Source organism: Chiloscyllium punctatum, chromosome 4, assembly GCF_047496795.1.
Source record: "Chiloscyllium punctatum isolate Juve2018m chromosome 4, sChiPun1.3, whole genome shotgun sequence".
NCBI lineage: Eukaryota > Metazoa > Chordata > Chondrichthyes > Orectolobiformes > Hemiscylliidae > Chiloscyllium > Chiloscyllium punctatum.
The window spans coordinates 8222509-8246300 of NC_092742.1; the positions used below are offsets into that span (position 1 = coordinate 8222509).

Below are 23792 nucleotides of genomic sequence, written 5' to 3' on the forward strand. Positions count from 1 at the left end.
GAGGATGACTGAGCGTCATCATCGGGCTGCCTGTAACAGAGACAGGAAAGATGATTGAGGCAGTTCCTCCATATCAAGGCTGGAGGTATCTCGGAGCTGGATGGGCCCATGGTCTGGAAGACAGAGAGGCCACATAGAGGTTCCCCTCTGCTCTGAGGGGCTAACACCTCTGACCCCTTGAATATTTTACACCTTCCTTGTCTCCAAATCTCCAGTCTGTCTGCCATAGGTCAGAGAATGCTCCCCCAGAACTATTCAGTGGTAGCAGGGAATGGCATAGTTAGGGGAAGAGATAACTGTCCTCTGAAGCAAGGTTAGAGACTCCCAAAGTCAATGCTGTCAACCTGATCGCAAGGTTCAGGTCATCCCTTCTGAGCTGGGGAGCAACCTGAGAGGGGCAGGATCCAGCTGTGGTGACCCACATAGGTACTAATGGTACAAGTAGGATTAGCAAAGAGGTTCCACTAAGAGATTGCAAGCAGCTTGGAGCTACACTCAGAGGTAGAACCATTCTCAAAAAGGGTCACTGGACCTGAAACATTAACTCTATTTCTCTCTCCACAGGTGCTGCCAGACCTGCTGAGTTTCTCCAGTAATTTCTGTTTTTGTTTCTGATTTCCAGCACCCACAGTTCTTTGTTTTTTTTTAAAAAGAGTTAAACGTGTGGCTGAAAGATTGATGTGGGAAGTGGGTTCAGATTCACCAGCACCAGTGCTGGGGAAAGAGAGAGTTATTCCACTGGGACAGGCTTCACCTGAACCATGGTGGGTGGTCTCTTGGTGAATTCAGTTGGAGATAGAGCCTTAAATTAATTAGGCAGGGTGCGGAGGTGCCGGTGTGGACAAAGTTAGATGCCACACAACATCAAGTTATAGTCCAACAGGTTTATTTGAAATCACAAGCTTTCGAAGTGCTGCTCCTTTGTCAGGTGTTGCGTGATTCCTAACTTTAAACTAATTAGTGCCAAGGAGGATTCAATTAAAGGGAAGTTTAAAAAAAATCAACAAGAAATGAGACAGTAAAGGGACAGGCTGATGAAGAGATGAAATTAATTAAAGTGTATCAGGAAGGGGTAGGAAGGACCCACAGAAAATTGCAATTGAAAATAGAACCAGAATAAGAAATAGAGGTAGAAGTTCAAGGCTTAAATGCTCTTTATCTGAATATGCACAACATTTGTAACAAGGTAGATGATTTTACACCACATGTAGAAATAAAAGAATATGACTTGATTGCTAAATAGCAATCCAGGGATTTGGCTGAAGGGTGATCCAAAGTGAGGACACAATATTAGATATTCTGGAAAAATACATCAAAAAGTGAAAGAGGGTGAAGTCTTTATTTGCTAAATAAAGGGAAGTCCTGTTGTGGCAGTGAGCAGGTACAAATGTATTGTTACAAATTGTACAGGGATTAGTAGGGCCACAGCTGGAGGATTGTACCAGTTGGAGCACATGATCGAATGGTGGAGTAGACTTGATGGACCGAGTGGCCTAATTCTGCTGTTATATTGTGTGGTTTTTGGGTTCTGATCCCTGTATTTTAAGAAAGAGTAGACTGGCCTTGGAGTTTGCTCAGAAGAGATTCACTTGACTGATTCCTGGGATGAAGGGGTTGACTTGTTTAGAACAGTACTCATTTAAAACTGAAATGCGAAGGAATTTCTTCTCGCAGAGGGTAGTGATGGTCTGGAACTCTCTAGCCCAGAGAGTCATGGAGGTTAGATCATGGAAAACATTTAAAGAGGAGGTAGTTAGATTTTTGAAATTGAGACTGAGAGCTACAAGCACCTGGGACAGTAGGGGCTTGGGCTAGATCAGCCATGATTTTGTACAACAGCAGGGCCAGGCTTGAGGGGCTGAATGGTCTACTCCCGCTCGTATTTCTCATGTCCTTGTGTTCTCAAGAAATCAAACATAGACAGCTTGGGGGAGTAGTGGAAACAAATTTTACTTAAGTGGGTCACATAAAATGGAAATTTGCACATTTAACGTTGTGTGTCACACCCAGCTTTAAAATGTGTCCTCTTCCTCTTCTTACTGAATACTAACCTCTGTGGTTTTTGCAATTGTTGAGAAAGATTTCTCTTCAACAGCAATAACAGTTCTTATTTCTCTAATCTCTCAACATAACTGACGTTCCTTATCTGTGGAATAATGAATATTTTCTGTACCCTCCCTTAATCTTTCTCCGTTGTACAGTCTGACAGCCCGAATTGAACACAATTCTCCAGATGAGGTCAAACCTACGTTTTATTCAAGTTTGACTTGCCCTCCTTATTGCTGGGTTCAATAACTCTGTGGTGGTCTGTTTGCTCTCAGTCTCTCTCCCAGCCCCTCTGTTCCTGCATTCCTTTTAGAATTGTACCCTCTGTTTTATTCTGTCTTGCCTCATCGTTCCTATCAAAGTCAATAATTTCCCACTATTCTGAATTCAACTGTGTCTGCCACTGGGCCACCCATAACAACCTATAATCTTTGGAAACCGAAAGAATGGTGAATACTGTAAATCAGAAACAAAACCAAAAGTTGCTGGTAAAGCTCAGCAGGTCTGGCAGCATCTGTGGAGAGAGATCAGTATTAACGTTCCAGGTTGAATGACCCTTCCTCAGGATTGATGCTCAGTATGATTCCCCTCACAGTTACCACCATGTTTTGCATCAGCTGCAGATTTTGAAATTGTACCATGTGCAGTGAGGTCTAGGTGAAGGATATTTATCAGACAGAGCATGGGCTTGGACACTGATCCCTCTGGAACCTCATGATAAACCTCCTCCCAGCTAAAAGCAGCCATTCATCATTCCAGATGAAGGGCTTTTGCCCGAAACGTCGATTTTCCTGCTCCTCAGATGCTGCCTGACCTGCTGTGCTTTTCCAGCACCACTCTAACCTATTTAAAAATCACACAACACCAAGGTTATAGTTCAATGTGTTAAACTGGAAGCACTAGCTTTCGGAGTGCCGCTCCTTCATCAGGTGGTTGTGGAGGACACAATTGTAAGGCACAGAATTTATAGCAAAAGTTTACAGTGTGATGTAACTGAAATTATACATTGAAAAATATCTTGATTGTCTGTTGAGTCTTTCATCTGTTCGAATACCATGTGTAAATCACAAAACTTTTTTAAAACGTTGCATTCTCAGGTTAACTGTAACAATTGGTGTGAGCCAGATAATATGTTGAAGGTGTTGGCCCCCTGTGTTCTCTGTCTATGACCTGATGTTTAGATTGATTCTAATCTAAAAAGTGAGATAACAGAATTTTACATAAATTCATGCAGTTTTTGAGCTCAGAGTTCTCCATGAATGCATGCAGTTTTTGAGCAAAGTACAATGTAACTCTGCAAGTACAAATTCACCCCACAAACGTATATATATATATATATATATATATATGTGTGCATGTGGGTCTGTGTGTGTGTATGTGTGTTTGTCTGTCTGGGTTGGGGGTTGTGAGTGTGAGAGAGAGTGTATATCTGTGTGTATGTGAGTGTAGAGTGTCTTAGGTCTATGAAAGGGTGCATGTGTGAGAATAGGAGTGTGTGTGTGTGTGTGTGTGTGTGTCTGGGGTGGCGGAGGATGGGGGTTGTGAGTGTCTGTGAGAGACAGTGTCCAAATCACTCTAATCTAGACTCTGATCTCCAGCATTTGCAGTATTCACTTTCGCCATTCACCCTGACTCTCTGGCTGTTACTCAGGCTGTGTCATTTCCATATTGTTGCATATCCTTCCATTCTATGAGCCCCAATTGCTCAGAATTCTCTTCATCTTAATAAATAATATGAACTCTCAGAGGAACCACACTTTAGGAAAATCCTAAAGTCCTAGACAGAGCACAGGTAAGTTCTGTTCGACTGTCCCTCAATTTGAGAATGATATCTACTCTTTTTTTAAATTATTCATTCATGGGATGTTGGTGTTGTTGGTTAGGCAAATGTGAGGGGATGCATTTTGGAAGGTCAAGTGCAGGTGGAAATTATACAGTGAATGGCAGAGCCCTTAGGAGTATTGATGTGCAGAGGGATCTGGGTGTGCGGGTCCTCAGATCACTGAAAGTGGCAGTGCCGGGAGATAAGGGAGTAAAAAAGGCCTACGCCATGCTTGCCTTCATTGGAAGGGGCATTGAGTATAAGGATAGACAAGTCATGCTGCAGCTTTATAGAACTTTAGTCAGGCCACACTTGGAATACTGCATCCAGTTCTGGTCACCACACTACCAGAAGGATGTGGATGTTTTGGAGAGGGTACAGAGAAGGTCTACCAGGATGTTGCCTGGTCTGGGGGATTTTAGTGATGAAGTAAGGTTGGATAGACTGGGTTTGTTTTCACTGGAACGCGGGAGGTTGAGGGGTGACCTGATAGAAGCTTAAAAGATTGTGAATGGTGTGGATAGAATGGGAAGTATGAGTCTTTTTTCCAGGGTGGAAGGTCAGTTACTAGGGTTCAAGGTGTAAGGGGGAAAGTTTAAAAGAGATGTGCGAGGCAGGTTTTTCACACAAAGGGTGGGGAGCGCCTGGAACATGCTGCCAGAGGAGGTGGTGGAAGCAGACACAATAGCAACATACAAGAAGCACCTGGTCACATACATGAATAGGAGGGGAATAGAGGGATACAGATCCTGTAAGTCAAGACAGTTGTGTCAGAGCAGGCTTGGGGGGGTCGAAGGGCCTGTTCCTAAACTGCATTGTTTTTGTTCTTATTGCCCACCCAAAGGGCATCCAAGAGTCAACTACACTGCTGTGGGTCTGGAGTCACACGTAGGCCAGACCAGATAAGGAAGGCAGATTTCTTCCCTAAAGGGCAATACTGACCCAGATGCCATTTTCCAACAATCGACAATGAATTCATGGTCATCACTTGACTCAATTCCAGGTCCCCAGAGCATTATCTGGGTCTGGATTGGCAGTTCTGTGATAATACCACTAGGCCATCACTTTCTGGGATCCTGCTCTGGGCCTTTATGAGACAGTATGTGAGATTTCTCCAGCTGCAGGATTTTGGGTACATGGGGCAGGGCGGTCATGTGAGAGCAAGAGCAGGATCTGCTCTGTCTCTTTCCGTTCCTGCCACTAGTCTACCCCATCATGAGGTCCTTTAGGCTAAAGCCTGATGTAGCATGAGGGACAGGTGTCACCATCTTGAAGGGATTGGAATCTCTTCCCAGTCATGTTTCCAGGTGAGATTCAGAATGTCCTTGTCGAGTTTCCTTTGTCCTCCACCTGGAACACCAACTGACTGAGAGAACGTGACCTCTCCTTGGGCATCCAAACATAGGGGGAGAGTAGGCGATGTACAGGGGGAGAGTGGGGGATGTACAGGGGGAGAGTGGGGGATGTACAGGGGGAGAGTGGGGGATGTACAGGGGAGAGAGTAAAGACCTGAATTGTGTTGAGGGGCTGGACTGTACCTGGATTTAACCTTCACCCTGTCTGGAAGTGAGTGGAATCTGGATTAGTGGCAGCATCCTGAACTGCTGTGCTCTTCCAGCACCACTAATCCAGAATCTGGTTTCCAGCATCTGCAGTCATTGTTTTTACCTGGAAGTGAGTGGAAACCCAGAGAGGGGAGGGGCTTTGCTGGGAGGGAAAGGAATGATGATAAGAGAAATTAAGACAAGCTTTTGTTATTTTGGCATATAGTAAAGTGTATTTCCCCTGCCAGCACCTGTTTCTGGTTGCTTGACGCTAACACCATCTTTCCTCCTGCCCTCTGTAACAGTCTCAGTGCTGGTGTTTATGGGGCGGGGGAGGGGGAAATGCCACACGCAAAGGGGAAGTTGAAATGTGATTTCATGTTGGGTTGTTACAGTAAAGATTTTCCTTTTCTTTCAGTGTGTTCCCGGGAGTCTGTGGCTAGGATGCTCCCAGGGTTCCCTTTGCAATGATGAACAGCAGCCAAGGTGCGATGCTAACCTGTAACATCAGCTACGACCAGGGCACAGTGCCACTGATCACTGTCTACAGCCTGGTTCTTGCCATTGGGGCCCCTGCCAACTTCGTGACCTTGTGCCTGTCCTTGGTGAAGATCTGCAGGAAGAACGTCCTGTCTGTGTACCTGTTCACCCTCTCGCTGTCTGACCTGCTGTACATGGGCACCATTCCCCAGTGGATCCTGTACGTCAAGAACCACAATAAGTGGACGCAGAGCGACACAGCCTGTCAGCTGACTGGCTTCATCTTCTTCAACAACTTGTACATCAGCATCCTCTTGCTGTGCTGCATTTCCACTGACCGCTGCTTGGTCGTCCTCTACCCCATCGAGTCCCAGTGGCGACGTCGACGAAAGACAGCGGTGATGGTGTGCATTGGCGTCTGGCTCCTCGTGATGATGGTCCACCTGCCGGTCTTCTTCCTGTCCAGTGTGAAGAGCGCCAAGGAGAAGAACGACTCCTGCTTCGAGACGATCCCCATGCCCCCACTCGTGGCCAAGTTCAACTATGCCCGTTTTAGCGTGGGCTTCTGCATCCCCTTGTTCATCCTGGCTCTCACCAACCTGCTGATCTTCCGAAGGATCCAGGCCAGCCCGTGCCTCAACATCCGTGAAAAGACCAAGGTGAAGTACCTGGCTATCGCCATCATATTGATCTTCCTCGGTTGCTTTGCACCGTACCACCTCGTCCTCCTCAGCAGAGCCATCGCCTTCTCCCTGTATAAGGACAGCTGCTGGTTTGAGGAAAAGATCTACAACGCCTCCACCCTCTTCCTCTGCCTGTGCACCATTAACAGTGCCATCAACCCGATTCTCTACATGTTCTCCTGTGAGAGTGTCAGGCAGGAGTTCTGCAGAGAGGTCCAGTCCATCAGGAACCACTCCAGTCGCCGGAGTAACAGGACAGACAGTTACATTCTGAGGAATGGACAGACCTCAGGGACATCTGTGTATAGAATGGAACATATTGCCAGTGAAAACTGACCCGAGATTGGACTAAGAACTTGCCTTCGCAAACCGACATTTAACATCATCTTGTTCTCAATTAAACGCGACTGGATTGCAGAGTAAGCTTCAACAGGCTCACGTTAGTGGGCAGCTAGGAATGGTGTGCAAATTTCAGCGTGCACACAAAACAGTGGAGTCTTCTGTGTGTTCCATGCTGCCTGGAAGCGCCCCAGCAATTCCCTCTCAGCATTGCTCATGTGCTGGAATCCCTTGTCTTACTACCTCAACCCAGGACCAATGCCCACACGGGGAAGGAGATTGGAGTGAGACTTGCTCCCAGTCTCACCTGAAGGTCATCTTGAGACCACTCCAAGTGATGTGAACAGTGTACTGGGACATAGCCTGTGTTTCCAGTGGTTCATCTGTTACCGCGGGATTATCGAACTGGGAATCATTGGGAGCGATAATTGACAGCGGACGGTGCGACTCCAAAATTGGTCAAAGCAAACCATGTGTCCTGTCAGCAAATCTCATGCTTCCTTCAGCCCCTGGGACAATGAGCAATGGTGATGTGGGTCAGTCAGCCTGACTCCAACCACTCCAACATCACTTTGACCAATGTCCATCTGTTCACACCTTAATGCCAGCAATAGTCAGGCAATACAGCCTACCCGAGAGTCTAGTCAAAGGGCAAAGTCAATGTCAAGGATTATACCTTTGGGATAGTCTGGATCAATTCCCAGTTGCTTACAATAGCCAGTGTCCAGAATTCTGTGCAGGTTGGCCATTTCCTTCAGGGAGGTGTGTGCAGCAATGTTATTGAACACTGGGTGATGATTTGCCCCGTTCACTGGGTACAGCTAGGTTCTAGAAGGTTCTGAACAGCCACGAAGCCTGCCATTCAGTGGGACAATGCCTGTCTTTATTTAAACTCTCTGAGTTAGCTCAACGTCTTTGAACACTGCTGGCCAGCAAAAATCTAAATCACACAGTTCACAGATCCTACCCTTTGAATGAACACACAGTTCCTAAATTCCTAAATTCCCTCCTGAATACTGTCACTCTGGGGTCTCAGGCTGTAAGATCTTAGGAGGTATGAGCATGATCTTCTTACTCAGTTCCTCAAACCTGCCCCAACATTCCATACAATCTGTTCTGCAGACGGGTCTGAAATGTAAACTTTGTTTTCTGTCTCCACAGATGCTGCTAGACCTGCTGAGTTCCTCCAGCCATTTCCGTTTCTGTTTCGGATTTCCAGCATCTACTGTTCTTTTGCTTTATCAATGCAACCAAAATATACCAGAATTCCATAAAAGATTAAGAATCTATCTCAGCCTTAAATAAACTCAATGATGGGCCAACCACAACTCTCAGGAGCCCTCAAGATATTTAACAAGTACTTTGATAAGTGTATACGACACCATAGCAGACAAGGTATCAAACCAAGTGCTAGGAACTGGGGTTAGAATAGATGGCTGTTTGATGAATCAGCATGGCATGATGGGCCAAAGGGCCCCTTTCCTCAATGTAACAACTTTTTATGACCCTCTGGAAAACAGAATTCCAAACATTCACAACAACGAAGGAAAGAAATTGCTCTTCATCTCAGTGCTCAATGACCCTAACCTTGGGACTGTGACCCATGCCCTCTATTGTCCAACAAGGGGGCAAACAATCTCTTAGCTCTTGATGAGGACAGTGTAGAGGGAGCTTTACTCTGTATCTAACCCTGTGCTGTCCCTGTCCTGAGATAGAATCTTTGGTATCTCACCCTCAGAGTTGTTGGCACAAGCACTGACTATTTCCTTTGTCGGTTCTGACGATATTGATGTCAACTGAACATTTTTACATCATTCACAAGATAAGGGTGTCACTGGCTCGGCAGCATTAATTGCCCATCCCTAATTGCCCAGGTGGCAGGTGAGAGTCACCCATATTGCTGTGGGTTTGGAGTCAAATGTGGCCAGACCAGCTAAGGATGGCAATTTCCCTCCCCAAAAGACATTAGTGAACCAGATGGGCTTTCCCGACAATCGACAATGGATTCATGGTCATCATTAGACTCTTAATTCCAGATTTTAAAAAATTCAGATTCCATAATCTGCCACAACGGAATTTGAACCCAACTCCACAGAACATTACCTGGATCTCTGGATTAAAGGTTTAGCGATAACATCACTGGACCATCACCTTCCCCATGAGAAAGTGGAAACAAAAATTGATACGATCATCTGAAAGAACTGAAATGCACAATCAGATACTGTGTGGTGAGGAATGTCTGAACTGAAGTGTCCTATCTTGAATGATTATTGCTGTATATTCAGATACAGCACATATTGTAGATAGTGTTATATAAATTCAGCAATGCAATGAAATATCGTTTATCATGGGTTTTAATAAATATCTTCTCAGGTACTCTGGTCAACCTCTCAGAGATAATGTCTCAGGGACTGCGGTTTGCCTCTTGTTGACCGTGCTTGGATCACATAGAAACACACTTATAAACAAGTGCTGATATTGAAAACTCACCAACACTCACCCTCAGATACTACTGGCTTAATTACAATAAGAATCACATTAGCCAAGCCCAGTTAATCCCCGGAGCGTTTCCTCAGGCTGGAAGCTCACTTGATTCAGAGGAAGATCGAGAGGGGATGTCATGGGATTCCTGGAGTCTGGTGATGGAGTGTCAATTAGGTTCATTAATAAGACCATAAGAAGCAGGAGCAGAAGAAAGCCATTGAGCCCACCAAGTGTACTCTACCATTCATTGAGATGTGATAAACTTCCAACTCCACTTTCCTGCCTTTTCCTTATAACCATTGACTCTCTTCCTGATTAACGGCCAAATGACAACCATTATCTTTGAGACCCCCACAATCTCATGATGCCACAAGAATCATGGGGCCATGGGGCAAACTCTTAGGTTAGAGTCGTTCCTGACACATAGGAAGGTGGCTGTTGGATGTCAGTCACCTCAGCTCCCAGACATCTCTGCAGGAGTTCCTCAGGGTAGTGTCCGAAGCCCAACCATCTCCAGCTGCTGCATCAATGACCTTCTCTCCAACATAAGGTCAGAAGTAGGGATGTTTATCGATTATTGCCCAATGTTCAGCACCATTCACCAACTCCTCAGATACTGAAGCAGTCCGTGTCCAAATGCAACAAGATCTGGACAATATCCAGGCTTGGGCTGACAAATGGCAAGTAAAATTTGTGCCACACAAATGCCAGGTGATGATCATCACCAACAAGACACAATCTAACCACCACCCCTTGACATTCAACAGTGTAACCATCACTGAAGTCCCCTGCTATCAATATCCTGGGAGTCATCAATGACCAGAAACTCAACTGGACTCACCACATAAACACTGTGGTTACCAGAGCAGGTCAGAGGCTGGTAATCCTGCAGCAAGTAACTCACCTCCTGACTCCCCAAAGTGTCCACTATCTCCAAAGCACAAGTCAGAAGTGTGATGGAATACTCCCCATTTGCCTGGATGGGTGCAGCTCCAACAACACAAGAAGCTTGATACTATCCAGGACAAAGCAATTGGGTTCAGGCCTCTGGCATGGAGCCTGTCCCCGTTGCTCAGAAGGGAAGGGTGGAGAAGAGCAGAGCAATAGTTATTGGGGACTCGATAGTTCGGAGCACAGATAGGCGGTTTTGTGGGGGCGAGAGAGACTCACGTTTGGTATGTTGCCTCCAAGGTGCAAGGGTACGGGATATCTCTGATCGTGTTTTCCGGGTCCTTAAGGGGGAAGGGGAGCAGCCGGAAGTCGTGGTCCACTTTGGCACCAACAACATAGGTAGGAGGAGGGCTGAGGATGTTAGGCAGGCTTTCAGGGAGCTAGGTTGGAAGCTCAGAGTTAGAACAAACAGAGTTGTTGTCTCTGGTTTGTCACCCGTGCCACGTGATAGAGAGTCAAGGAATAGGGAGAGAGAACTGTTAAATGCGTGGCTACAGGGATGGTGCAGGAGGGAGGGATTCCGGTTTCTGGATAACTGGGGTTCTTTCTGGGGAAGGTGGGATCTCTATAAACAGGATGGTCTACACCTGAACCTGAGGGGCACCAGTATCCTTGGGGGGAGGTTTACTAGTGCTGTTGAGGGGGGTTTAAACTAACTCTGCAGGGGCATGGGAACCTAAACTGTAGCTTTAGGGTGCAGGACCTGGAGTGTAGGGAGGGTAGGAACATGGTATCAATCTCAAAGGAGGGTGCCTGTAAACAGGAAAGTGGCTTGAAGTGTGTATACGTCAATGCAAGAAGTATATGAAATAAGGTAGGTGAACTTGCAGCGTGGGTTGGTACCTGGGACTTCGATGTTGTGGCTATTACGGAGACATGGGTAGAACAGGGACAGGATTGGCTGTTGCAGGTTCCAGGGTTTAAATGTTTTAGTAGGGTCAGAGGTGGGGTAAAAGAAGGGGAGGTGTGGCATTGCTTGTCAAAGATAGTATTACAGCGGTGGAAAGGACGATGGATGAAGACTCGCCATCTGAGGTAGTTTGGGCTGAGGTTAGGAATAGGAAAGGTGAGGTTATCCTGTTAGGAGTTATCTACAGGCCTCCTAATAGTCCGAGAGACGTAGAAGAAAGGATTGCAAGGATGATTCAGGAGAAGAGTGAAAGTAATAGGGTGGTTGTTATGGGGTCTTTAACTTTCCTGATATTGACTGGGAAAGCTATAGCTCGTGTTCGTTAGATGAGTCGGTGTTTGTCCAATGTGTGCAGGAAGGTTTCCTGACACAATATGTAGACAGGGCAACAAGAGGTGAGGCCATATTGGATTTGGTTCTGGGTAAAATTGGAGGTGTTAGAATTGGAGGTAGGTGAGCACTTTGGGAACAGTGACCACAATTCGGTGACTTTTACTCTAGTGATGGAGAGGGATAAGTGTGCACTGCAGGGCAAGAGTTATAGCTGGGGGCAGGGAAATTATGATGCGGTGAGGCACGACTTAGGATGTGTGGCTTGGAAAAGTAGGCTTCAAGGCAAGGGCGTAATTGATATGTGGAGCTTGTTCAAGGAGCAACTATTGAGTGTCCTTGATAAGTATATACCTGTCAGACAGGGAGGAAAGGGTCGTGTGAGGGAGCCGTGGTTTAATAAGGAGTTGGAATCCCTTGTTAAATGGAAGAGGGCGGCCTTTGTAAAGATGAGGTGTGAAGGTTCAATTGGGGTGATTGAGAGTTATAAGGTAGCCAGGAAGGATCTGAAGAGAGAGCTAAGAGCAGCAAGGAGGGGACATGAAAAGTCCTTAGTTGGTAGGATTAGGGAAAACCCAAAGGCTTTCGATAGGTATGTCAGGAATAAAAGAATGACTAGGGTAGGAATAGGTCCAGTCAAGGATAGTAGTGGGAAGTTGCATGTGGAGGTTGAAGAGATTGGGGAGACACTGAATGAATACTTTTCGTCAGTATTCACTCAGGAACAGGACATTGTTGCCGATGCGAATACTGAGTCACAATTAATTAGAATGGATGGCTTTGAGGTATGTCGGAAAGAGGTGTTGGAAATTCTGGAAAGGGTGAAAATAGATAAGTCCCCTGGGCCTGATGGCATTTATCCTAGGATTCTTTGGGAAGCAAGGGAGGAGATTGCAGAGCCATTGGCCTTGATTTTTATGTCCTCGTTGTCTACAGGAATAGTGCCAGAAGACTGGAGGATAGCAAATGTGGTTCCCTTGTTCAAGAAGGGGATTAGGGATAACCCTAGGAACTATAGGCCGGTGAGTCTCACTTCTGTTGTGGGCAAAGTCTTAGAGAGAATTGTAAGGGATAGGATTTATGAACATCTGGATAGGAATAATGTGATCAAGGATAGTCAGCATGGTTTTGTGAAGGGCAGGTCGTGCCTCACAAACCTTATTGAATTCTTTGAGAAGGTGACTAAGGAGGTGGACGAGGGTAAAGCGGTAGATGTGGTGTATATGGATTTTAGTAAGGCATTCCCCATGGTAGGCTACTGCAAAAAATACAGAGGTATGGCATTGAGGGTGAGTTGGAGGTTTGGATTAGGAATTGGCTGGCTGGAAGAAGACAGAGGGTAGTAGTTGATGGTAAAGGTTCATCTTGGAGTGCAGTTACTAGCGGTGTTCCGCAAGGATCTGTTTTGGGACCACTGCTGTTTGTCATTTTTATAAATGACCTGGAGGAGGGGCTAGAAGGTTGGGTGAGCAAGTTTGCAGATGATACGAAAGTTGGTGGAGTTGTTGACAGTGAGGAAGGATGTGTCAGGTTACAGTGGGATATAGATAAGCTGCAGAGCTGGGCAGAAAGGTGGCAAATGGAGTTCAATTTGGGTAAGTGTGAGGTGATTCACTTTGGTATGAATAACAAAAAGATGTGGTACTGGGCTAATAGTCGGATACTTGGTAGTGTGGATGAGCAGAGGGATCTTGGTGTCCATGTACACAGATCTCTGAAAGTTGCCACCCAGGTAAATAGTGCGGTGAAGAAGGCATATGGCATACTGGCTTTTATTGGTAGAGGAATTGAGTTCCGGAGTCCTGAGGTCATGTTGCAGTTGTATAAGACTCTGGTGCGGCCGCATCTGGAGTATTGTGTGCAGTTTTGGTCGCCATACTATAGGAAGGATGTGGAGGCACTGGAACGGGTGCAGAGGAGGTTTACCAGGATGTTGCCTGGTGTGGTAGGGAGATCGTATGAGGAAAGGCTGAGGCACTTGGGGCTGTTTTCATTGGAGAAAAGAAGGTTTAGGGGTGACTTGATAGAGGTGTACAAGATGATTAGGGGTTTAGATAGGGTTGACCGTGAGAACCTTTTTCCACATATGGAGTCAGCTATTACGAGGGGGCATAGCTTTAAATTAAGGGGTGGGAGGTACAGGACAGATGTTAGGGGTAGATTCTTTACTCAGCGAGTCGTGAGTTCATGGAATGCTCTGCCAGTAGCAGTGGTGGACTCTCCCTCTTTATGGGCATTTAAACGGGCATTGGATAGGCATATGGAGGATAGTGGGTTAGTGTAGGTTAGGTGGGCTTGGATCGGCGCAACATCGAGGCCAAAGGGCCTGTACTACGCTGTATAGTTCTATGTTAAAGCATCCACTTGATTGGCACCACATCCACAACACCCCCTCCCTCCACCACCGACGCTCAGTAGCAGCAGTGTGTACCATCGACAAGATGCACTGCAGAAATTCATTAAGGCTCTTCAGATAGCACCTTCCAAACCCACATCCACTAGAAGGACAAGAGCAGCAGATACATGGAACATCACCCCTGCACGTTCCCCTCCAAGCCACTCACCATCCTGACTTGGAAATATATCGCCGTTCCTTCACTGTCACTGGGTCAAAATCCTGGAATTCCCTCCCTAAGGGCATTGTGGGTCTACCTACAGCACATGGACTGCAGCGGGTCAAGAAGGCAGCTCACCCCCACCTTCTCAAGGGGCAACTGGGGACGGGTAATAAATGCTGGGGCCAGCCAGTGATGCCCGCATCCCACAAAAATTAATAAATAAATAAAAAGAAATAATTTCACTGGATCCATATGTTTGGAAGGCTGCTCAGAGCCATCTGCTCACACTGCCCTGATTTATATCACTGTCCCTTTACTGTGGGGCAGTGGGTCCAAATCCTGGGTCTCCTGAACACTGCTGTGGCTGCTCCTCCAGGCGAAGGGGCGGTTCAAGAAGATGCCCCCTACCTCCCCGGGACAATTAGGGCAGTACCAGAAAAAGCCCTCGAGCGCTCAGACACTTAGGTGAGTTCTCAGAGGCTGTTGGTTTCCATGGTGGGACCCAACATTGGTAGGCAAGGAGTGAGTGAGAAAGCTGTTAGAGTGGGTGGGGAAACTTAATCAAAAGTACCGGTGTATACTAAATATCAGAAAGTAAGCCACATCACAGGATTTACCAAACTTTGTGCATCAACAAAGCTAATACCTCCTGTTAAAATTATCACCAGTCTGAGCAAAACCACATATGTATTTCCATAACTATTGTAAGTTCACATCGAATCTGGGTGAATGTAACACATTCAGTCACACAATAATCGGGAATACAGATACTGCATCAATATGCTTAATGTGAAACTTGTACCATTTTTAATTGTGTTTTGTTTTAAATAAAGTTATTAAGTATTTTCTGCTATTAGTGTCTGATTTCTGAGAGTATCAGATTCCGATCTAGAACTTTTTGTTTCTTAGGCAGGCACCACCTTGATCTATGTTGCTTTCGAATTTTTCTTCAGGAGGATGCATCGAACTTTCAAGAGAGATTATAGAAAAAAGACACAAGCTTGAAATGAAACTGGGCAGGGCTGGCAGTACCCACCAGGTCTGTCCAACCCTGGGATCCGGCATAGAGTTTCCATGGAGACCCTTCATCAGTATCACTCCCAATTCCATCCTTAATGTGATCAGCATGAATTTAGCTCCATCCATACCTCGGGAGAAAGTGAGGACGGCAGATACTGGAGATCAGAGTCAAAAAGTGTGGTGCTGGAAAAGCACAGCAGGTCAGGCAGCATCTGAGGTGCAGGAGAATTGACGCTTTGAGCAATGAATGATTGCTGATGAAGAGCTTATGCTCAAACCGTTGACTCTCCTGCTCCTCGGATGTCGCCTGACTGGACGTGCTTTTCCAGCACCACTCTTTTCGACTCCGTCCATACCTCGCAAGGCAGTTCCATTCCATTTGTTAGCAAGGTTTAATTGGGTTTGCAATCACAGAATAGTTGTTCACAGTTCAGGCATGCGTTGTTTTTCTATAGCATTTTGGCTAGACCTCAGAGAGACTTGTCAGCCCAGTTTTGGTTTCCTCAATAGATAGGTGCCTTGAAATTTTGAAAAGCGTGCGGAGGAGGGACAGTGGACTGATTTGTATTCATTCATAGGATGAGGGTCCCACTGACTAGGCCAGCATTCATTGCCCATCCTTACTTTATTAGAGTCAACCACATTGCTGTGGGTGTGTAACGATGGCAGGTTTTCTTCCCTAAAGGATATTAATGAACCACATGGATTTTTCCAACAATTGGCAATGGTTTTATGGTATCAGAACATTCTTAATTCCAGATTTTTTTTACTGAATTTAAACTCCACCATGTCCCGTGGTGGGATTCAAACCCAGGTCCTCAGAACATTAGCTGAGTTTCTAGATTAATAGTCTCATGATAATACAACTACAACCTGTAACTGGACTGGTCACCAATGTAAACTATCTCAGTAATTGAAACTGGCTTATCGAGTTGAGATGTATAGATCTCGAGGGGGTCTGAATATAAGTCAACAAGACAATACCGTGAATTGATTGTAATCCAGTTGCTAGTTTGTTCCAATTAATTAGGTTAGTGAGGAGCACAGAGGGTTAAGGGGTTGGGGGGCTGTTGGTGGTCACTGATCTGCTTGGTTAAAGCCAGATCTAGATTCGATATCTGGAGCTGGTGTTTTCTCCCTGAGAACACAGAACCCGCTGAGGCAGGCTTGTGGGGGAGCTGCTGATTCACTGAATTCTTTTCAAGTGAGGACAGAGGTACTCTAAAGAATTCGGAGCTAGCGTGATCTCCTAGACTGGTATCAATTACTAAGGAGGTCAGAGAGGCTGCTCCAGGCGTTTAACCCCACCCAAACTGCCTGGGGCATTTAACCTCTATTTCTGCCACCCCCAGAAATCTGGGTTGGAGTACTCCTACAGGGTTTGGAGACAGTGGGGTCTGCAGATGCTGGAGATCAGAGTTGTGAGTGCATTGCTGGAAAAGCACAGCAGGTCAGGCAGCATCCGAGGCTCATTCCTGATGAAGGGCTCCAGCCCGAAACGTCGATTTTCCTGCTCCTCAGATGCTGCCTGACCTGCTGTGTTACTCCTACAGGTTATCATGGCCACGTGAGACAGACCGACTGCAGCGTGGGATTGTTACCGAACACAATGCTCATATGTTCCGAAGAAAATCCTGAGCTTCTGGAATCAAGCGTACACACCAATCTGGAAGTTAGACTTTTAATATTTAATACGTGTTTTAAATATTGAATGAATAAATGGAAGAGTAAGTGTACAGTAACTGAAAGAGGATGATGCACTTGACTCAAGCTTCAAACTATTAGAGATTGATATCGAATTGAGAAAATGATTAATTAGAACAAGCGACAGTGGTTAAACAAAGCTGAGATTTTTGTTATCCATTTGTGGGAGGTGGGTGTCACTGGCTGTGCCCAGGATTTATTGCCCGTCCCTAGTGTTGCCCCTTGTGAAGGTGGGGGTGAGCTCCCTTCTTGAACTGCTGTAGCCCCTGTCCCTTGTTGATTGAAGGTAGTTTGAGCAAGTGAACATGCCCTGTCTAATTTTGACAGAGACAGAAATGAGTAAATAAACATTTATTTCTGAGCTGTGAAAACCAAGTGCAAACAGTACGTTGTCCTCCAGTGAATAGTTTTGTTTCAAACCTAAAATTCACAGCCAACAATGATTTTAATTAACCACAGAATTCACAGGAAACCAGTAGATTAGAAGTTTTCAACAAATAATTAACCGCTCTAACTCCTCAAGTAGAGCACCGAGCTCTCTGAAGTTGGCATTTCATTTTCTGGATTAGTTTAGATAGGAAATTGTTGCATTATAATGTTAATCACATTATCTTCCTGTAGTCATTTTTGACTAAAAGGTAATTTTCACACATCCTGTTTAGACTGTTACCGAATCAAAGAGTAAAGCTCCTTCTGCACTGTCCCCATCAAACACTCCCAGGACAGGGACAGCACGGGATTAGATACAGAGTAAAGCTCTCTCTACACTGTCCCCATCAAACACTCCCAGGACAGGGACAGCACAGGGTTAGATACAGAGTAAAGCTTCCTCTACACTGTCCTTATTAAACACTCTCTGGACAGGGACAGTCTGGGATTAGTCACAGAGTAAAGCCCCTCTACATTATTCTCATTAACCACTCCCTGGATAGGGACAGCACAGGATTAGATATAGAGTAAAGCTCCCTCTACACAGTTCCCATCCAACACTCCCAGGACAGGGACTACACAAGATTAGTCACAGAGTAAAGCTGTAGCTGTAGAGCACGGGAGCCGTGGTTTACTAAGGAAGCTGAATCTCTTGTCAAGAGGAAGGGGAAGGCTTATGTTAGGATGAGATGTGATGACTCAGTTAGGGCGCTTGAGGGTTACAAGTTAGTCAGGAAAGACCTGAAGAGAGAGCTCAGAAGAGCCAGGAGGAGACATGAGAAGTTGTTGGTGGATAGGATCAGGGTAAACCCTAAGGCTTTCTATAGGTATTTAAGGAATAAAAGAATGACAAGAGTAAGATTAGGGCCAATCAAGAATAGCAGTGGGAAGTTGTGTGTGGAGTCAGAGGAGATAGGGGAAGCACTAAATAAATATTTTTCAACAGTTTTCACTCTAGAAAAGGACAATGTTGTCGAGGAGAATACTGAGTTACAGGCTACTAGACTAGGTGGGATTGAGGTTCACAAGGAAGAGGTGTTAGAAATCCTGCAGAGTGTGAAAATAGATAAGTCCCCTGGGCCGGATGGGATTTATCCTAGGATCCTCTGGGAAGCTAGGGAGGAGATTGCCGAGCCTTTGGCATTGATCTTTAAATCGTCATTGTCTACAGGAATTGTGCCAGAAGACTGGAGGATAGCAAATTAGATTAGATTAGATTAGATTAGATTAGATTACTTACAGTGTGGAAACAGGCCCTTCGGCCCAACAAGTCCACACTGCCCCGCCGAAGCATAACCCACCCATACCCCTACATCTACATTTACCCCTTACCTAACACTATGGGCAATTTAGCATGGCCAATTCACCTGGCCTGCACATCTTTGGACTGTCGGAGGAAACCGGAGCACCCGGAGGAAACCCACGCAGACACGGGGAGAACGTGCAAACTCCACACAGTCAGTCGCCTGAGGCGGGAATTGAACCCGGGTCTCAGGCGCTGTGAGGCAGCAGTGCTAACCACTGTGCCACCGTGCCGCCCACAAAATGTGGTTCCCCTGTTCAAGAAGGGGAGTAGAGACAGTCCAGGTAACTATAGACCAGTGAGCCTTACTTCAGTTGTTAGTAAACTGTTGGAAAAGGTTATAAGAGATAGGATTTATAATCATCTGGAGAGGAATAAGTTGATTAGGGAAAGTTAGCACGGTTTTGTGAAGGGCAGGTCATGCCTCACAAACCTTATTGAGTTCTTTGAGAAGGTGACCAAACAGGTAGATGAGAGTAAACCAGTTGATGTGGTGTATATGGATTTCAGCAAGGCATTCGATAAGGTTCCCCACAGTAGGCTATTGTACAAAATGCAGAGGAATGGGATTGTGGGAGATATAGCAGTTTGGATCAGTAATTGGCTTGCTGAAAGAAGACAGAGGGTGGTGGTTGATGGGAAATGTTCATCCTGGAGTCCAGTTACCAGTGGTGTACTGCAAAGGTCAGTGTTGGGTCCACTGCTGTTTGTCATTTTTATAAACGACCTGGATGAGGGCGTAGAAGGGGGGGTTAGTAAGTTTGCAAACAACACTAAGGTCAGTGGAGTTGTGGATAGTGACGAAGGATGTTGTAGGTTACAGAGAGACATAGATAAGCTGCAGAGCTGGGCTGAGAGGTGGCAAATAGAGTTTAATGCGGACAAGTGTGAGGTGATTCACTTTGGTCGGAGTAACCGGAATGCAAAGTACTGGGCTAATGGTAAGATTCTTGGTAGTGTTGATGAGCAGAGAGATCGCAGTGTCCAGGTACACAGATCCTTGAAAGTTGCCCACCCAGGTTGACAGGGTTGTTAAGAAGGCATGCAGTGTTTTAGCTTTTATTAATAGAGGGATTGAGTTCCGGAACCAGGAGGTTATGCTACAGCTGTACAAAACTCTGGTGCGGCCGCACTTGGAGTATTGTATACAGTACTGTTCACCACATTATAAGAAGGATGTGGAAGCTTTGGGAAGGGTGTAGAGGAGATTTACCTGGATGTTGCCTGGTATGGAGGGAAGGTCTTACGGGGAAAGGCTGAGGGACTTGAGGCTGTTTTCATTAGAGAGAAAAAGTTTGAGAGGTGACTTAATAGAGACATATAAGATAATCAGAGGGTTAGATAGTGTGGACAGGGAGAGCCTTTTCCCAAGTATGGTGACGGCGAGCACGAGGGGACATAGCTTTAAAGTGAGGGGTGATAGATATAGGACAGATGTCAGAGGTAGTTTCTTTACTCAGAGAGTGGTAAGGGTGTGGAATGCTTTGCCTGCAACGGTAGTAGATTCACCAACTTTAAGTACATTTAAGTCATCATTAGACAAGCATATGGACATCCATGGAATAGTGTAGGTTAGATGGGCTTCAGATTGGTCTGACAGGTCGGCGCAACATCGAGGGCCGAAGGGCCTATACTGCGCTGTAATGTTGTATGTTCTAAAGCTTTCTCTACACTCTCCCCGTTAAACACTCCCAAGACAGGAACAGCACAGGGTTAGATACAGGGTAAAGCTCCCTCTCCACTGTCCCCCATCAAACGTTCCCAGGACAGAGACAGCACAGGGTTAGACACAAAGTAAAGCTCCTTCTACACTGTCCCCATCAAACACTCACTGGACAGGGACAGCCTGGGGTTAGTCACAGAGTAAAGCTCTCTCTACACTGTCCCCATAAAGCAGCCCCCACCACAGCACTGCTTTAGACACAGATTAAAGTTGTTGTGTGCTGCACCAGCACGTGTAATTGAACCTCAAACCTCAGTGTCTTGGCAAAATGAACACAAATCTTTTGTTTTTTTCTGTGCACTTGCTGTTTGTGTTGAATCTAGTTCATATTTCATTTGGAGCAGCCACGATGACCACAGTTTTGTACTGCGATTTCGTTAACAGTACCTGAACAGGAAATAAGCCAGCCAGTTTAAAGTCTAAATTAGGTCACAGCAATGCAATTGGATTTGATTTATTGATTGTCATGTGTATCTTGTTACAAACGACGGTGAAAAGTGTTGCGAGTGTCGCCACTCTCCGGTTCAATCAGAGAACACAGAACAATAAAACCACAACATGGAAAATAACGGCAGAAGAATTCCTTTTTAAGAAGTGTTCAACTTTACAGTCCTTCTTGATAAATGTTCCACCGTGGGCCATGGGTGTGGTAGCCAGGCACAAGTCCCCTTCACACTGCTGCTGGAGTGAAAGTTGCCTCTCACTTCCACTGAGGGCCTCACCATTATGAGTCCTCGATGGGCCACTGCAATCCTGCCCCCCATGTCTCTGGGTACCGCACTGGCCCAAACCCAACTCTGCCTCCACCACAGTGGGTCTACTCTGGGCCCACCTCGCCAACATAATCGCCGCTGATGTCACCGGATCTTGTACTGGGCTCAGACTCCACTCCGCCGCACCTACCATGAGTGGGCACTAGGACCGTTTCGGCGATGCCAATGCCACCAGGAAAACAATGCAACCTCCAAACCTACCCACCGGGCCAAGTCACTGCTACTCATCATGACCAAACTCTTCAACAAGAGGTGAGTAAAACAAAAGAGTAAAAAAGAACAAAACAATTATGAGAAAAGAGAGAAAGAAAAGAAAGGAAAAGAGAAGCAGATGGAACAGATGAGCCCCTAACTCCAAATCCCAACTCCACTGTCATCTTAACCAAAAGCTGAGGGAGTAGAATGGAGATTAATTCCATCAGCTCCTCAATTTGTGAATTAACATGGAAGTGCCAGTGAATATAAGAATTTGGTGTATCTGCTCATGAACAATTCTTCATTTGAGTATCTCTTGTTTTGTACTGATCAGCTCATTGGGTATTGAGCCCCAATATTGACTGGCCCATGTAGTGTCTCAGCAGTAACCAGGTTATGCTGTTCCCTGGCATAGAGTGGGATGTTTGGCCACGGAGGGGACTCTGGTAATGGAAGTCACACCTCAGATGAGTAATATCCACCCGCACGCCATCTATATCTATCCCCTCCAACACATTGCCTACCTGGGCACGAGGACTGTGCCAGGGAGGACTTTGGTGGCAAATCCAGGGGGCAGGGTCACTCTAGTCCACTGAGTTATACCCCTCAGCTGTTGAGAGGCAGGTGCTAGATGCATGGCACATTCAGAAGTGGCAATGGGATTGTAAAGACTGCACTTCCTTTCTGTGTTTTTGACTAGGGACTGCAATGGGAAAAGAAATGCTTTCAGATCCAAGGACTTTATTCACTGCTGGGACATGGGCATTGCTGGCTGGAATAGCATTTTGTTGCTTGACCTTAGTTGCCCTTGAAGCTGCCTTCTGGAAACACAACAGTCTTTGTGCTGTGAGTAGACCCCCAATGCTGTCAGGGAGGGAATTGCAGGATTTTGACCCAGCGACACTGAAGGAACAGTAAAGGAAAGAATTGATGTTGAAAGTGGTGGATGTGATACCAATCAAGTGGATTGCTTTGTTCTGAATGTTGTCAGACCTCTTGAGTGTTGTAGGAGCTGCACTAATCCATTCCATCACATTGTGCCTTGTAAATTAGATTCCCTACAATATGGGAAACAGGCCCTTCGGCCCAACAAGATCAGACCAACCCTCTGAAGAGTAACCCACCCAGACCCATTCCCCATATTCACCCCTGACTATGAGCAATTTAGCATGACCAATTCACCTAACCTGAGTAGATAGTCGACGGGTTTTCGAGAGTCAGGAGGTGAGTTACTGGCTGCAGATACACAACTTCGGACTGTTCTTGTAACCACAGCATTGACGGGGTTGGTCCAGTTCAGTTTCTTGTCAATGGTTAGTCCACCCACCACCACCCCCCCCACCCCCCCCCTCCCCCCCCACCCCCACCCCAGGACATTGAGAATGGTAAGATTCTGCAAAGTTAAAGCCACTGAACGTAAGGTCAATGTTTAAATTTTCTTGTCGGAGATGGTCATTATCTTGCATTTGTGTGGCACACATGTTATTTTATACACTGTAATAGTGTTTCTACAAGAACTATAATAAAGTTGGCAAACATAATATCATCTTTGCTCAACCACGTTTACTTTCATCATGCTTTTATTTTCCAGGTGCATTGTTAAGACATCTTTAATTTAATAGATTCCAACATTTCCTGACAGCAAACTTCAGGTCAACTGAAAGCTCCCTGCTTTCACTCTCTTTCCTTTCTAATATCTTGGAATTACATTCATTACCTTCCAATCCATGGGACTCGTTTTAGAATGTTGGGAAACTTTGAACCACAAGCCATGGGTGGCACGGTGGCACAGTGGTTAGCACTGCTGCCTCACAGCACCAGGGACCCGGGTTCAATTCCTGCCTCAGGCAACTGACTGGGTGGAGTTTGCATGTTCTCCCCATGTCTGCGTGGGTTTCCTCCGGGTGCTCCGGTTTCCTCCCACAGTCCAAAGATGTGTAGGTCAGGTGAATTGGCCATGCTAAATTGCCTATAGTACTCGGTGCATTAGTCTGGGGTAAGTGTAGAGGAATGGGACTGGGTGGGTTGCTCTTTGGAGGGTAGGTATGGACTTGTTGGGCTGAAGGGTCTGTTTCCACACTGTTGGTAATCTAATCTAAAAAAAACTGTGCAGCTTCCTCTTTCAGAACCCTTGGATGTAGGCCATTATTTCCTGAGAATTTATTACCTCTCAGTCACTTAAGTTTTTTCAATGGTTTCTGCTGATGTTAATTGCCATAACTTTCTCATTCTTACTAACTCATTGGTCCCTCTTTATTTCTCATATTCAATTACTTCAATTTCTGTGGGGATAGGCACAAAATATTGATTTTAAGTCTCTACCATTTCTCCAATCCCTACAACACCTTTTTTTCTGATGTGGAGGAGCCGGTGTTGGACTGGGGTGGACAAAGTTAAAAATCACCCAACACCAGGTTATAGTCCAACAGGTTTAATTGGAAGCACCAACTTTCGGAGCGACGCTCCTTCATCAAGTAGTTGTGGAGGCAGTGCTCCAA

The 23792-nt window shown here is 45.8% G+C and overlaps 1 protein-coding gene across 6 annotated transcripts in view; it reads left to right on the forward strand.

Annotated features, from left to right (window-relative positions):
* LOC140476059 (probable G-protein coupled receptor 132) overlaps positions 1-6911 on the forward strand; it is a 102707-nt gene extending 95796 nt beyond the window's left edge. For all 6 annotated transcript variants that reach the window (XM_072568032.1, XM_072568033.1, XM_072568035.1 and 3 more), the window contains exon 3: positions 5831-6911. In XM_072568032.1, the coding sequence (XP_072424133.1) occupies positions 5880-6911 (1032 nt within the window). In that variant the 5' untranslated portion in view covers positions 5831-5879. The remainder of the gene's footprint in view (positions 1-5830) is intronic.
* Positions 6912-23792: the final 16881 nt, after the last annotated feature.